A 17,375-nucleotide genomic window follows, 5' to 3' on the forward strand; every position below is an offset into this window, starting at 1 on the left:
AAAAAAAAAAAAAAGGAACTGTCCAGATGACCTGACTGAAAATTGTTGGATTGTACACCTGGATTATTGAGCATGGACTTTTTTCGGTTTTCACTTTAGTCAAACTTAACTTGTTTTAAACGTACCATAGAAATCAACTAACAGACATTAGTGGCTCGACACCAACGAGGAAACTTTCCTCTGAAAAGGTTCAGCAGCTGTAGTCCAAAGAAAAACTTTGAAAGAGCTTTAGAAAGTCTCGATCGAGGCTAATTTAAATTATAAGAAAGGCACAAAACAAACAGAGGGATGACTCAAGACATTTGCCCAGTTAAGTTTAAAACTAGTGTTAAAAAGTACAAATATTCACAGGAAGAGACAGAAGGGATGCCATGCACCCTTTTTCAATACATTGTTTAAAATATAAAGCTTTTCAATAAGAACAGTAACGTATTTATCAGACTATAAGGCGCAGTGGATTATAAGCTCATTACGCGAAACTAAAACATTTTGACAGATTTTTGAGCACCGTGTACCACATAAAATCAGTTCGAGGTCAGTAAGAACAACCAGAATTAATACATGAGGCGCACCGATTATTAGATGAGATTATAAGGCTCGCTGTTGATTTTTGAGAAAATTAAAGGATTTTAAGTGCGCCTTACAGTCCGAAAAATACGGTACAAGCTGTTAATTTAGGCCTTTATTTGGGTTTCTTTATGACTTAACATGAACAATCCGTTAAAAGAAGACAATGTCACTATAGTTTTTCCACATTTCTGTGATTAGTGGTCCTAAATAAACACATTTTCTTGTGTTTTCGTGTCCGATGCGGTCGCAGGACCCCTCACACGCTTCGTTCAAAGAAAAGTTGAAGGAGTTCATGGCCAACTTTGACAAGAACTCTGACGGCATCATCGAAATGTCCGAGGTGAGAACAAAGCCCTTCTTTTGATTAATCTATTCTCTTGAAGCTCTTTAACGTAGTAAAAAGTAAAATGATCAAATCCTTCCGTCTCTCGTAGTTGGCCCAGATTCTGCCTACGGAAGAAAACTTCCTGCTCTGTTTCAGAGAGTTTGTAAGATCCAGCTCTGAGTTCATGGATGTAAGTTGGTATTTATTCACGTTTGTCTTCCTGTTTCTTGCTTCACGGCACGCAGCGAGCGCTCTTATGTCACGTTTTTTTTTACATGAGATCTGCTCAGTGGAGCTTTCATTCACGTCAGATGTCGGTGTACAGACAAAAACAGCTTTTTTTTCTTCTCTGTTAAACCACGAGCTGTGAAAGTTCCTCACAGATGTCTGAAGCTGGCGTTGCGTTCGCAGTCCGTCCTGTGGGACTCCAGTTCAGCTGTCCCATCATTTATTTGGGTTCGTTGCCAAGTTGGGCCGTCTGTTTTACACCACGACCGCCCAGAAAGGACGGAAACGGTTCATTTAGAGTGTTTGTCCAGAGTTCAGATGTCCTCAGAGCTTTCTGATTTTCAAATTTAGTTATGGTAAATGGACTGTAGCACCTTTCTATCTTATCAAGATACTCAAAGCTCTTTACAACACAATCCGAGCCTCATTTATCCATTCATACAGCTCTCTACTACCTCTCTAGCTAATCTGAATCTGTAGAGACTAATCATTGCTTTATCACATTCATACACCGATGAGGCAATGAGGGGTTCAGTGTCTTGCCCAGGGACACTTCGGCATGTGACTGCTGGTGGAATCGAACCCCCAACTCTCGCATTGGAAGACGACTGCTCTAACCACTCGGCCACAGCCGCCCAGTTATCCGTGTTGTTGAAATATTGTACATGTATGCAGTATTTATTTAAACCTTTACAGAGGTGAAACAACTCATGTTTTCACCTCTCGTCTGTTCTTCAGCGAAGACATAAAAAACTTCTCTGACCCTGATCCAGGAGAACTTTAAGGTGTGATGTTGGGGCTGCTTGTGTGCTAAAAGCTCTTCTCAGAAAGTCATCCATTATGAATGCAGCCAGCTTACAGGGTTTGAGCTGTTTCTGCAGCCATCTTTGAGAAGAGCTCCAACAAATCCAGATGGTATTAAAGGGACAGTTGCTGCAGGGTTTTTGTGTGTTTTTGGACTAAAGTTTACGCGTGTGTTTTAAGATCTAAATGTTCTTCTGCAGGCCTGGAGGAGGTACGACACGGATCGTAGTGGATACATCGAATCCAACGAGCTGCAGGTAAAAACTCCTCACAGTTTGGTTCATTTTCACATTCAGCCAAGATCGTTGTCTCTAAAAACATCTATATTTAATTAACGACAATTGGTTTTTGCTCTACATGAAAAAAATACTTCCAACTAATACAGTCAGATACAAGAATATATTGTGCTTTCTGTGTATTATTTATGACGATTAGTCTCATTTTTCGTTTTTAGCAAAACTTTGAATTATTTTAGTTTATAATTTATTAGTGCATGAATGCTTGAATGGTAATTACCGTAAATAAATTAGTGAAATGATTATTATGCAGTTTGTATAATTGGTGCTAATTTCTCAGGATATGAAAGTAGTGAGGGACAGGGTCCCTGAACGCCACATTTATCTACTCTGAACACTTTGCTCACTCTGCTTTCGTCATGTGGAAAACAAAAACTCATACAGCCTCTTTTAAAAACACTAATTTCATTATTTCTGCCAGAATTGGTCAATCACGCTAGCGTGTAAAACAATTTCCTCTCCGACTCTTGCTTTGATTTTCTCTCCTCAGGGTTTCCTGTCAGACCTGCTGAAGAAGTCAAACAGAAACTACGATGAGAAGAAGCTGAACGAGTACACGCAGACGATTGTGAGTGTCGTGACATTAATGATTAGATGAGCAGCGTTACACCCCATCAACCTCGAACATCCACCATTCTCACGATAGCAGCCTTGAAAATATCAATTATATTCTAGCAATAAAAGTTGCTGCCTCTGGGAAACTCTGCTTCTCTATAGTTTAAACAAACATTTAACATATAATATTGACAATGTTTATCTGGATGTACGTCACTTAGCTCCCGAGCTACAATAATTCCTCAGGAGTCCAGGATTGAAGTTTGACAAAACATATGAAAAATACGAGGAGAGAGATGTTGCTCTATGCAATACAACAGTCAAATTTAAAAGGTAACAAGTCATTTTAAACTTTGCTTTATTTATATAATTATTTTAATCGCTGCATGTCCGGCCCCCGAGCTGTTGGCTTTCAGAAGCTACGGCCCCCCTGAGCAGTTTTATTGAACATCCCTGACCTAAAATCCAACAGTGTCATCCTTACAGCAACAAATACCTCCACCTATCATAGTTTTGGTTGCCTGGCTGAAAACTTCTTTATTTAATTAGTTGAAAAGTGAAAGAAAGTAACAGACAAAACTCTTGCTACTCTCGAAGTTAACCTTAGTAGAAAAACACACTCGCAATAAGGGAAATCACATACGATATACAAAATTCTTCTACCAAATATGAACCTTTTCATGGTCACCAGTGCTGAGACGTCCCTTTTCAGGTCAGGTTTCCATCTTTGAGCTGTTTAACTTGAGATCCATGGTGTTTATTCAGAAGTTGTCCTTTTCATGTTCTTCCTGCGTAGCTCAGGATGTTCGACCTCAACGGTGACGGAAAGCTGGGCCTCTCTGAGATGGCGAGGTGAATGCCACTTCTCTTTTTTTGTTTTAAAGTTTCATTATTTAAAATTTATGCCAACATGCTGCTGAAATCGAAACTGATGAGTATCTGTGTGTGACCACAGGCTTTTGCCCATCCAGGAGAACTTCCTGCTCAAGTTTCAGGTAAGCCTGTGAAACGGAGACGTCGACAACACCAGACGTTCTTACAATACCAACTTTCTTGAAAGGACTTGCACACTTATGTCAAAAAGGTCTCCTTCATGACTCCATGACACGTGACTTTTAGAACATGGCTGGATTTGGTCCAGTTTGGACAGCCTCAGTCAGTGTGAAGGCAGCCATGATGCCCTTGTGAAATCCTCTTCACCTTCACAGATTGTTCCCGTCCCCAGGACACTCTCCTGCACCCTCACCATGCTCTACACACCCATCCTGGACTAACTTTCAGACTCACAGGAACTAGAAGAAGTCGTAGCTAGAAGATTGTGATTGCAGCTGAGCGAGAAGCAGTTGGGATGAAGATCAGGACCTCCTAATCTGAGCCCAGATTACCCTCTTTGGGTTGTGAATGAGGTGCTGCCTCAAGTGGAGTTTAAGCATCTTGGTGTTTTTTTGAGTGAGATAAGAATGGGCAACATGATCAAAAGATGGATTGATGTGACTTCTGCAGTATTGCGGACTCTGTCCCGGTCCGTTGTGGTGAAGAGGGAGCTTAAGAAGCTCTTTGTTTACCAGTCAGTCTACGTTCCCCTCACCTGTGGCCATGAACTCTGGGTAGTGACTGAAAGAAAGGGATTGTGGGTACAGGCAGTTGAAATGATTTTTCTCTGTGGGGTATCTGTAAGTTCAGTTATCTGGGAGAGACTCAGAGTAGAGCTCCTCCACATGGAGAGGGGCAGTTAAGGTGGTTCAGGCATCTGGTAAGAATGCTTCCTGGGTGCCTGCCTAGAGGGGTGCTTCGGGCAAGTCTGACTGGGAAGAGACCCAGGACACGCTGGAGAGACTACGTCGCTTCGTTGGCCTGGGAATCCTCCAGAAGAGCTGGAAGAGGTGACAGCACAGACAGTTCGGCTTCAAACACGTCACAACCAAGCGTCACGGATCGGCGGCCACAGCACTCTCCCACACTCCACCCAGAACTTTGACCCGCTGTTACCACAATGACAAACCCTCAAGTGCATTCTCAGAACCTTCCACAAACTATCATGCTTTGTCACGTGTATGTAGGGAGTCCACGGCAAAGACCGCCGATATTCTGCCTCGTTTTTTTACGTCGTAGAGACGCGTCACCCAGTGGGAGCATGTGGGGAAATGGACTGACACGCAGGCGAGCAGGATTCACGCTCTCAAGTTGAGTTTTAATGAGTGAAAACAGGTGTGCTGATTTCAAACCAAAGACAGGTTGTATATAGCTGGAACCAGGGAATGTTGAGGACATCATGAGTCTGTGTCCTGAATTACCAGAAGAAAATAATTAACTTGTAGCTGAATAACCCAAACTGTCTAAACTCAAGCAGAAATGCAATAAAGAAAACACAAAGATCCAAACCAGGCAGCGCGGTGGCACAACTGGTAGAGCTGCTGCCTCGCATCAAGCAGGTCCTGGCTTCAAATCCCAGTCCAGGGACCATTCTGGGTGGAGTTTGCATGTTCTCTATGTGCATGCGTGGGTTTTCTCCGTGTGCTCCGGTTTCCTCCCACAGACCAAAAACATGCATGTTAGGCTGATTGGTAGCTCTAAATTGTCCCTAGATGAGTGAGAGAGTGAATGGTTGTTTGTCTCCATGTGTCCCTGTGATGGACTGGAGACCTGTCCAGGGTGTCCCCCGCCCCTCACACAGTGACTGCTGGACATGGGCACTGGTGACCCCCGTGACCCAAAATGGAAGAAATGGGTAAAAGATAATGGATGGATGGAAGATCCAAACTACGAGAGCTGTTCATTCGTACTGATTCCTACTAAAATAATGACGTTTTAAAGTTAAATATCAATAATCAATGACTTTGTTTAGAATTCAGAGCCACATATAACCTCTGTGATAACTGTTAATGAAATCCAATCACCCTCTTCCCTCTGTGAGCTGCAGAACAAGAGCCTGAATGATTAATTATAATAGTTTAACGTATTTTTCGGACTATAAGACGCAATATCAATGAACGGGTCTGTTTTCATACATACGATGCACCGGATTATAAGGCTCATTGAGCTAAACAAGTTCATTTTGATGGATTTTTGAGCGCTGTGTACCACATAAAATTGGTTTGAGGTCAATAAGCCCAACCAGAATTAATACATAAAGCGCACCGTATTATAAGGCTCAATGTCGATTTTTGAGAAAATTAAAAAGTCTTAAGTGTGCCAAAAAATGCGGCATATCTTACCAGGTTTTGAAGGCCTTAATGCAGCCCAAGGTCCTGCGTTAAGGCCTCTAAATAGTCTGTTGGACTTCTGCCTCCTAATAAATAGCTCACATTTTTTAGGTTGGTCTTTGATTCACTGGAAGTCTGCCAAAGTGCAACAAATACTGAAGCTGCACCAGAGTTGAGAAGAAGTTTAGATGCAAAAAGATGAATCTGAGGTTCTCTTGCCGATGACCGTTATTAGTTGTTATTATCCCCAAATGTAGCGGTCAGACTGCTCCTCCTGTACCTCCTAGTGAGTTTAAAGGTACGTTGTTAGCGTTGTTAGCGCTCACAATAGGCTCACGTGGTTAGGCTCAGAGTAAACGGTCTGGTGGTTAGGTTTAGGGTCTTGGTTAGGTTTAGGCACAAGGGTAAGGGGGTTACGTTTAGGGTTGGTCCTCTAGGTCAGGTAAGGTTACGTTTAGGAACAGGGTTGCATAAGCTGAAAAAAAAACCAAACCCAAACTTCCTGGTTTACCCCTGTGCGACGCTGCCAATTATCAGCGATAATAACGAAATTTTAACCCTACTAGGAGGCAGGCAGGACAGTCTCACCGCTACATATGGGGATGATAACAACTAATGGGCCATTTAATGGGCTGATAACATCCGAAGCCGCTCTAGATGACAGGGCAGAGCTTCTTTGACTGAAACCTTTGAAGTTGAACTTTTCATGTATTGTTTTTAAAGAGAAGTGACATTTTATGATCACTTAAGTTCACAGCCTTTACAAAGCAGAACATTTTGAAAAAGAAAACTCCACATTTTTTTTAAAACCCTCCTTTAATCCCCAAGTTGATCTTTATCTGTTCCAGCTGACCCAGTCTGGTTGTTCATGGAGATTTTCTCCTCCAGCATGTTGATGCCACTCACCGATATAAAAAAAAAAAAACACGTTTCTTCTGCTTACTTAAACCATTTACTCCTTCGTGTTGAAAGTGCTGGCTTTTACGAGCGATTAACTTTAATTTATTATTTTTTAAATACTGAAAAAACTCAGATCTGTCTGCAGAGGGATGTAGAACTTTTATTAAACTTAGACCACATAAACTTCACTCTCATGATGTTTAATTCTGTTTTAAACCCCTAATGTTTGTTTCAGTTTGAAATAAAATGGGAGTGATGATACTTTATTACTCAGACACAGATTTAACTTTTTAATAAAACCCAGAATATGACGCTGGCACTATCTGGCTTCAAGCTCGGTTTCAAAAGCATCAAGTGGTCTGACTTGATAGAAAAGTAATTTATTCCAGTTTTACTGCCCATTAAATCTTTTCCTGCTAAACAACAAAAGCTGCTGACGACTACAAACATCTGACTTTAGTCTTCGTCGGGAAAAAGCTCCATCAGCGCTGAGTTCTGGCTCGGATAATGGCTGCGTTTATCCATCAGCTCCAGTATCAATCACCGAGCCTGATGGGAAAATGACGCGCGACTGAACATCTAATATTTGTAAATGTGTTGTGGGGGATATTAATGGGAAACTAAATGTTTAAAATGTGTTTTTACTTTAGTTTGCTCTGTTCACAGCAGCACAGCATTTTATTTTGATGATGCTGTTTGGATTCAGGGTGAGCCTGGAACAGAATCAGAATAAGCTTTATTGTCATCGCACAGTTAAGTACAGAGAAATTACGTTCCGTACAGCCGTCCTAAAGATGGACGGAGGTGTACAGGGGCTGCAGCTTCTAAGAAGCACTGCCCTTATTGCTTAGATAGAAAAAAGGAAGACACATAAGGAGACAGAGGTATAAAAAAAAATCTCTCATACAGTGTCCTTATCAGGGCATGGTTTAAGGTATCAAAAAAATCTACCACAGCAAGCAACATAGATAGACACAATACATATGCATGGACAACAAGACGGTGAGATTTGTCCATGAATACTTCCAGATAGTTTCCATAGTCCTGATTAGATGTTACAGTGTCTCTCAGCCGGTACGAGTTTCCATAGTCCTGATAAGATGTAACAGTGTCTCTCAGCCAGTACAAGTTTCCATAGTCCTGATAAGATGTTACAGTGTCTCCCAGCCAGTACAAGTTTCCATAGTCCTGATAAGATGTTACAGTGTCTCTCAGCCAGTACAAGTTTCCATAGTCCTGATAAGATGTTACAGTGTCTCTCAGCCAGTACAAGTTTCCATAGTCCTGACAAGAATTGCGCCTGAATTGCGCCGCTCAAGGTGGCTGCATGTTGAAGTTGCTCTCTGACATTCATTCTGAGATTTTGCTTTTGATAACTTTAATTTAATTGTGATTACTTCCTCTGGTATCAGATGCTGTGCAGCTGGAAGGATTTTTACTTAAAACTTTTTTACTTTTGGACATTTGTTATGATGCATAACCATGACAACAAGGTGGTTTTCTACAACTGGGAGCTGCTGATTAACATCTCAAAGCTCAAACAAGACCTCATCTACAGCCCTAAACCCCAAATGAGTTGAAAAGGCGGTGCCGTGGATGTATTACTGTCTACCTGGAGGCTGTGCTCGAGTGCCTGACCACGGAGATCTTTGACGTAGCAGGAAATATGGCTAGTGACAGCAGGAGGACTGAGATCGTCCCTTAACACCTGCAGTTAAGTCCGCGGCGACGAGGGACTCGGCAGTCTGCTGGGAGAAATGGCCATCGCTTGGGGATGAGTTTTGCCTGGGATTCAGGTAGTCCTGCTGCCCAAGAAGACCGGGAGATCTGCTGTGTCTGGATGGATGGATCGGCATTTGAAGCGTTTCTACGTATCTGGAACGGACTGCTACAAGAGATCCTTCCTGCCCAAAACCATCAGCATCTATAACAACTCTAATGAAACTAGGATGAGCTACAACAACAATTCATTTCTCTTTGGGATTAATAAAGTATTTTGAATTGTAATTGTTACAGTGTCTCTCAGCCGGTACGAGTTTCCATAGTCCTGATAAGATCTTACAGTGTCTCTCGGCCGGTACAGCTCTGATAAGCGTTCACAGAAGTGACAGAAACTTAAGCTTTTATAACTACATATTTCTTTGTTTTCATAAAAATCTAATCTTTAATCATTTTACTATGAGTATCCAATGCTGTGGCAGTACTGGGTGTTTATAGAAAATGAACAACGTCACCAGAAAATAAGAAAATTTCTTTCAGATGATGATTTTGTGTCACATTGTTTGAGTTTTCGTCAAAGGTTAAACATTTGCAGCAAAGCTGGAGCATTTTCTCTGCGAGCGCGTTCCCATTTGTGTGTGTTGGCCTGTGAGATCAACAATGATGCTCTGAACAGAGGATTAGTAAAACTGACGTGGATTAACTCAACTCCAGTCCCAGTTATCATAATCTGCACGGATTAATATCTGTTGTGGATCTGGGGCTCTCACTCTCTTTTTAAAGCACTTTCTAGAAATGTGCATTGGTTTCTAATAATTTTCACTCTGTTTTGGTTGCAGGGTATCAGACTCACCGTTAAGGAATTTGACTCCCTCTTCACGTTCTATGACAAGGTGAAAAAAGATGTTTTGATCTGTGAAATGCCTCTTCTGCATGAATCGCTGAAGTTAGGATCCTTGCTATGAAAGTCTTTTATAATTGTATAAAACTACAAATGGCCGCCTTGTGATGGTGGTAGTGGGGGATGGAAAACTCAGAGGATCAAGCCGTTTGGATTCATCCTCTTGGGAAAATTTCATGGCAATCCAACTAATGGATGTAAGGATTTGTCCGAGCTGACATGTCAGCTCACAGAGGGATACTCCCAGCTGTACGTTGAAGCCACATTTTGACATAATTACATTTATTTTTTGTCTAAATACAAACATTTAGTGCCACATATTTGCAATTTTGTTCATTCAAGTGGCTTTACTCTTAAAGCTACATCTCCATCCAGAGTTGGATGAGTCCTCAAATTTAGCCTTGAAGGATTTAAGGATGATCCATGAAATGTGGCCCAAACTGTACTACAGCTAAAGGATGCTGAGCAAAAGTCTTGACTCATCTCTTATTATCACCCACCGCTGAAGGCAAATGTCTGAACTGTTAGCAAAATATCTCACGAATGACTAAATGGATGAACTGAATGGATGAACTACATCTTTTGGAGTTAACCTGATTTGATCAAGCACCAACATATCTAGACAATTTAACAGACATTGAGCTAAAATTAGGTGAGGTAGTAGCTGAGTGTTATCCTCAACACATACTTTGAAACTTCACTGGTAATTTTTGGTTTCAAACCTGCCTGTCTGTTGGCAAAATATCACATAAATAGATTTCAGTGAAACTCTCACAAAGTTGAAAGAACGTCTAATAATAAAAATTAAAAAAGCAAGATGGCAGCCATGGCTAATCCACCTCAGCCGACACATAAACGTCTCAAACAGTTTAACAGATGTTGAGCTAAATCTTGTTTGATTGTAGTTGAGTGATTCTCGCCACATGCTTCAAGGACCAGCGTGTCTCCCAGTATCGCACGAGATCACGAGAACTTAATTTTCAAAGTTCAGTCACAGTGGCTGTAACTCCGTCCCTTCACAATAAAAACATTTTAGTTTACAACTCCGGCCTGAACGGTGGTGGGTAGTTTTTAAAGCCTTACGTTGGACTTTGCACTCAATCTTCAGTCAAGTTTTTGATCATTTTCAGAGGGATACTAAGTAAAACATTCAGGCAGTCATGGATTAAACTAGTGTTGATTTTTAAAGCCTCTCTAGAAGGAACATCTTGTGCAGGTTCTGCTTTGTCTCTTCTGTCAGGACGGTAACGGCTACATTGATGAGCAGGAGCTGGATGCTTTGCTGAAGGACCTCTGTGACAAGAAGAAAATGGTAACATCGATTTGATCAGTTTGGATACTTTTTTATTCTGCCGGCCAGAAATCTGAACGAGCCTGAGAGTGTGTGTCTGCTTTGTGGCAGGACGTGGGCCACATCGGGCTGGTGGATTACAAGAAGAGCATCATGGCTCTGGCTGACGGGGGGAAGCTGTACCGCACGGAGATGGAGATCGTCCTCTGCCGGGACTCCACGCTGTGACCCTCCTGCCTGGGACCTGTTCATCCTCCTGCACTGCTTCCTGCCTCCAAATGCAACCTGGTGCATGTGTGACACCCCCCCCCCCCAACACTTTTAAAGTGAAGACAAAAGTGCTCCTGAAAGCACAAAGTATACTGCTGGCCCCGCTGTTTTACCTATACCCTTATAAATTGTTCATTTTTTTAAAACATCTAGCAAGACAACAAGAAAATATTGTCTTTATTTATTTGTAATCTTGTTTTAAATATGCATTTGTATTTTAGCCACATGTGTTACTCTCCTTCTAGATTAATGATGGACATTCCTGTTTTGTAGCGTCACTTTAGTTTATTTATTTACGTTTAATTGATTTAATATGAGCTTGTTTCATTTGATGAGGCTTGTACTGTTCAATTAAAGATATTACCAAGAGAATGAATAAACATGACATGATAATCATTGGCCTGATTATTCATTTCAATGGAAGCATTTAAAACACACACACACACAGAAGCTGCTGCAGGTAACACACACCTGAGTTTAGATCTCATCTCCAGATGACCAGAATAAGAGCGTTTCCTACCCAAAGTGCTCAAACGTTACTTTCTTCACCAGCGTGATGTAGAAAGAGCTTGTGCTGATCCATTTTTTATAGATGAGGGTCTCTGAGGACACGTGAGACTCTTTGTGAGCCATTTTGAGCTAAAGCGTGCAAAACCAGGAGCAGCTGAGTAAAGAACAACAAAAAATAGATCTAATGAACGGCTGGTGTGACCCGAGATGAAAAGCTGCAACAATAATCTGCTTTTTAGTAACTGCAATGTGTTTAAATAAATCAAAAGACATGATGATGTTTCTGTTAACTACAGCAAACCTCCATCCAACCACCCTCTTAAGGTTCATCTCCAACTTCCCCATAGCTCACCATGATGGAACGTTCTACCTTCCATCAATTAATCATCAGCACTTTCATATTTAATTAAACTCACTATCTTTAAAGCACACCCCTTTACGTACACCATGACTGGCCGCATTCGGCCCCTCGAAGCAAATGCTCAATTTCACACACGTTTGGTCATGGTCATGTGCACGCTCGTACATATACATGCAGTAAATACGCCCACAGAGATGCAGAGGGACACGGAGGGACTGTGGGCTGCGGACCAAGCTGTTAACAAGGGAGAAGATGGTTTTATCCGCTCTGATTCCTCCACACACATCAGTCCCAGGCAGGCAGATGAGATTAGTCTGCACACTGCACTGATCGTGGACACGGCTTCATTTCTTCTTGATGCAATGCTTATTAACTTTTGTTGCAGCATGAAACTACAGTTAATATAATTGTCGCTTGTGTCTGTGTTCGACTGTTAACAATGCATTTCATGAACCATTGGAGGATTTTTATTGAAAGTAATGCTTGGATCCTGTCAAGATTCATTGTAAATAATGCAGACGTTCACGAGGATGTGAAAGAATGGAAGATTTAACCAGGTTGAGTCACGTCCTCTGGATGGATTCTTCTTTGTCGAAACGTTTCGTCTTTTATCCAGACGACACAAAATGTTTCAACAAAGAAGAATCCGTCCAGAGGACCTGACTCAACCTGGTTAGATTATCCACCGGGACTGTTGAGCAGCATCAGGAGAGATTTATTAAACAAAATTCAAACCAAAAAAGCTGACAGAAATACTAAGAACCCAAAGTGACAAGAAGTCCGCATGAAGTGGGCAGCAGAAGAAACAGTAAACGTTCAGGAGGAATGAGAGAGTGTTAACAGCTGAGGCTGATGAACACGAGGAGCAGGTGTGATCTTACCTGAACGTAAGAACGACTCTGGGAAACACTGAGGAACAAAACACGAGGAATCTCAAAATAACACAAGGAAACATGAAACAACCACAAATCTACAAATCAAAACACATGGATCCCATGAAACCGATGCACGTCTACAGCTGAATAACAGTTGGAGCCAACACAAGGCAGAAGAAGAAATCCTACACAAGACAGGCTCTAGAGCAATGTGGATATCCTAACTGGGCCTTCCTGAAAGCAGAGAAGAAACCCAAACAGGACTCCAGTCAGCCATCAGGTGAAAAGGAGGAACCCAGACCCAGACCAGTGGTCATTCCGTATGTTGAGGGAGTATCAGAGAAACTGAGACGTTTATTTTCTAAACATAACGTCCCAGTGGCTTTTAAACCCCAAAATACATTACGGCAAAGACTGGTTCATCCCAAAGATCCAGTCCCCCGGCACAAACAGAGCAATGTTGTGTATGCTGTTCAGTGTCAGGAGGGTGATCAGTCTTACATCGGGGAAACTAAACAGCCACTGGCCAAAAGGATGGCCCAGCACAGAAGATCAACATCATCAGGCCAGGACTCTGCGGTCTACACTCATCTCCAGGCCAGCGGTCACTCTTTCAGGGATGAAGATGTTCACATCCTGGACAGAGAGGAACGATGGTTTGAGAGAGGAGTAAAGGAGGCCATCTTTGTGAAAAGAAACCGTCCATCATTAAACAGGGGTGGAGGCCTCCGGGTTCAACTGTCCCCCTCTTACAATGCTGTGATTGCTAGTATCACCCAACCCCCTGTGAGTAGTAAACGGCCATCAGTGTGCTAATGATCCATTGTTAGGCTGATGGTCCTTCTTGAGCATGTGATCAGCTGGTTTTGGTTGTCAGCAGCAAACTGGTTGATCCACTCTGAGAAGGTGCTATTTATAAGACTGAGCTGAAAACAGCTCCTCAGACTGAGGAAGTCTCTTGGATGAGAGATGAAACGTTTCAACTTTTTTTTTGTTTTGCTTTGTTTTGTTTTTTGAATGTCCAGAGGACCAGATTGAACTTTTTTAGATTTTCCTACCTGGATTATTGAGCACGCATCAGGATATTTGGAGCCAACCTGATTCAAGATGGCTGCCACAGCCAGCTGACCTTAGAAAATACCAGCTTGGCTACAATTCTGTCATTAGTTAAAAAATGTTGGTCTATATAGTAGTCCCTCGTTTATCGAGGGGGATCTTGAAGACCAGTTATAAGTGAAAAATCGCAAAGTAGGAATAGTAGTACAAGTAGTAGTTTATTTTATTATATATATAAACGTTTTAAACTCCACACTATTGCAATATTCTTCATGTTTCTAACTCTAAATGCTCTTAAAGAGCACAGAATGTCATGATTTCAGCTCCCTGCCTCCTCTGCTCTTTGCCAACAGCATGAACTCTTGGCCACGCCCACTTCTCTGCTCTGCACGGAGATCAGCTGATCAGCTGCAGCAGGAAGTTTATCCTGCAGTATGGGCTGCACAAATGTGCAGAAGGTGCTAAATAATTTAAAATGATTCATTTTAAATAAAAATTTCATGCCGATCGTGCGGCTCATCCATCAATCAGCCAATTGTGTGTCATGTCCAATCTTATTTTGAAAAGCCGCGATAGAGCGAGTCAGCGATAAACGACCAGCGAAGTAGCGAGGGACTACTGTATTTCTTTTCCTTTTATTTCAGTTTTGTTTAAAACTCATCGAAAGCACCAAGCCAATGTAAAGCAGATGAAAGCAATTAGGGTCCATCAAGTATTTTAAGTGAACTTGATGTCATGAAGTCAACTCTGCTGCAGCAAACACAGAGTTAAACCCAGCTTTGGCTCACATGTGACACATATATAAAGAATAAATGAAAATAAACATAATAATTGAGGGCAGCACGGTGGCGCAACTGGTAGAGCTGCTGCCTCTCAGCGAGCAGGTCCTTGGTTCAAACCCCGGTCCAGGGGCCTTTCTGGGTGGAGTTTGCATGTTCTCTCCGTGCATGCGTGGGTTTTCTCCGGGTACTCCGGTTTCCTCCCACAGTCCAAAAACATGCATGTTAGGCTGATTGGTAACTCTAAATTGTCCCTAGGTGTGAGTGAGAGAGTGAATGGTTGTTTGTCTCGTTTGTCTCTATGTGGCCCTGTGATGGACTTGCGACCCGTCCAGGGTGTACCCCGCCCCTCGCACAGTGATTGCTGGACATGGGCACCAGTGACCCCCGTGACCCAAAATGGAATAAACGGGTAAAGATAATGGATGGATGGATGGATAATAAAATGAGATATGTGCTGCTTTGAATCAGGTCGCCATGTCAGCAGTTTGCTTTTCAACGACATACAAACCCAAATCCTCTGAGGAGCTACTGCAGTATCAAGTGTATAATGTACACACATGCATTATACTTGTACACATAAAAACGTGTTTCTGAAGCCTCCGAGCAGCGACAGATTACTCAGCATTAAACTCAGAAACACGCCTCCTGTCAGTTGGATGCCATGCTGTTTGCTCTGCGGTCTAAATATTAAACTGTTATCCTTTTTCTCTCTGCTGGAGTTTTACTATAAAAATAATGATGATTTCAGCTCTGAGGTCAGGATGAACTGCTTTAGACTGAAGCCTCCTCTATGGGAAAGCATGGATTTGTTGAATATCTTCCATATCTTCTGCACGCAGAGCCACACGTGAGCCGAAAACATGCACAGTTGTGCAGCTGCACGCACACGCTGCTGTTTAAAAGAGAGCAAGTGTTTCATTACTGCACGCTCGGTCGTCTGTACCGCCTCCCCAGAGAAAACTTTAAGGTTTGGGAGGTTTAAACAAAAACACACATATCTTTATTATCGTTTTTTGATTTGTTTTTATTTTTTATTTCAGAGGCCGACAGGCTAATACTCAACCAGGTTTTAGACTAAGATCATCTTATGCTGAGAACGGACAAAATTATGGCAGTTTTGATCAAACCATGCAAATGTACACAATCTTCTGTTTAGATTATCCTGATGTATGCTCAATAATCCAGGTAGAAAATCTAAAAAAGTTAAGTCTGGTCCTCAGGACGGGTTCAAAAAACAAAAAATGAAACAAAAAAAACAACTAAATCCCATTTAGAATCTGAACTCTGTGTTGTGGGTGATTCTAAGCTACTACCACACCGCATTTTAGCTCAATATATTTTTAATTTACTGAGCTGCAGCCATTTTTGTGTTGGTGATTAGCTGTCCGGCCATACTGAATTAAACTGACTCCAAAGGTGAAGATATGAGATATTTTGCTAACAGACACACAAACTGGTGCAAAAGCATTGCATTATGGTGGCAGGTGATAAATGTTGAATGCTACCTAGAGATAACTGACTTTTCAACAATTTACAAATAAATATTTCTGATCTCACTTATTTTGTTGGTAAATAAAACGGAGCTTTGTGACGTGAAATGCAAACTAATTTGCATCTGGTGTGAAAATATGTTTTTCTGAGTAATTAAAAAAAATAAATAAATAAAATCTTACTTTCTCTCCATCTAAAGAGCCCATATTTTACAGTGAGTCAAATTCAGATTTAAAAGTTATTTTCTAACATGATGCTCAAATACTTTAGTAAAGGTGAAATTCCTCGTTAGCACCTCGGAGGTGAACAAACTCAAAGGGACTAAGAACAGAAAGTGAAATTGTGTGAGACAATATTGCCCTCAGGTGGACTGTCAAACAGATGCTGCTACATGAGGACGAAATTAAGCTTCAGATAAAGAGGTAGCAAAAAAACTAAGCTTGTTGATAGTTCATTTTTAATTTTATAGTCTTTCCATTTGGAATGTTTTGGTAATGTCTCAGGGTTTTATTCACAATGACCTAACGCAGTTTAAACATTTAAGCAGCTGGAGTTACATAATGTTGAAATGGATAACCCAGTGAACTCAATGTGTTGGAAAACAGCCGCCACTCCATCAGATGGCTTTTATCCTGAAGATTGCACGGCTGTTGTGTGGATTTTATGTGTTTCTCTGTGTGTGCATGTGTCATTGTGTGTTTGCACTCTCACTGGCTGCCCTAAGCATGCCACACTATTTTGGGGATTACCAGTCGAATAATACATTATAATCTCACGCGTTCTAATGTGTGTGTTTGAAAGGAAACTTTTTTTTTTAATATTACAGAAAACATAAATAAAACAATAGCCGTGAAGATGAGAAGCACAATGAGACAGTGAAGAGATAAGAAATACAAGGAGAATGGTAGATATAAGTGCTACTAGTATTGTGGTGTCTCAAAAAATGAAGATAAAAAAGAAAATATCTTCAATAGGGGGTAAAATATTCGTAAAATGCATCAACCTTTTGGAATGTTACCGAGTACATTAACTCAGGTCAGTTTTAAGCTTTCAAAGTGGTTTGGACATGCACTTACATGTGTGTATTTAAGAGTTATTACTTTATTTATGTTCATGGCAAATATTGTATTACACTGAACCCTTAAAGTTAGGGATTTCTTATGACTCGGCATCTTAACATGTTCAAATTGATTTGCCACTTTTTATTGTTTTATTTTCTTTTTTGTTGTTCTCATTTT

The 17,375-nt window shown here is 41.3% G+C and overlaps 1 protein-coding gene across 1 annotated transcript in view; it reads left to right on the top strand.

The window, feature by feature from the left end:
• LOC119428517 (calretinin) overlaps positions 1 to 11,281 on the top strand; it is a gene marked incomplete in the record, with an annotated part of 24,450 nt that extends 13,169 nt beyond the window's left edge. The window contains 9 exon segments of the mRNA XM_037696202.1: positions 821 to 910; positions 1,005 to 1,085; positions 2,128 to 2,184; positions 2,714 to 2,791; positions 3,575 to 3,630; positions 3,734 to 3,773; positions 9,440 to 9,493; positions 10,742 to 10,813; positions 10,904 to 11,281. Of these exon segments, the coding sequence (XP_037552130.1) occupies positions 821 to 910; positions 1,005 to 1,085; positions 2,128 to 2,184; positions 2,714 to 2,791; positions 3,575 to 3,630; positions 3,734 to 3,773; positions 9,440 to 9,493; positions 10,742 to 10,813; positions 10,904 to 11,020 (645 nt within the window).
• Positions 11,282 to 17,375: the final 6,094 nt, after the last annotated feature.

The sequence above is a fragment of the Nematolebias whitei genome, chromosome 2 (genome assembly GCF_014905685.2).
Source record: "Nematolebias whitei isolate Nwh7 chromosome 2, NemWhi1, whole genome shotgun sequence".
Taxonomy (NCBI): Eukaryota; Metazoa; Chordata; class Actinopteri; order Cyprinodontiformes; family Rivulidae; genus Nematolebias; species Nematolebias whitei.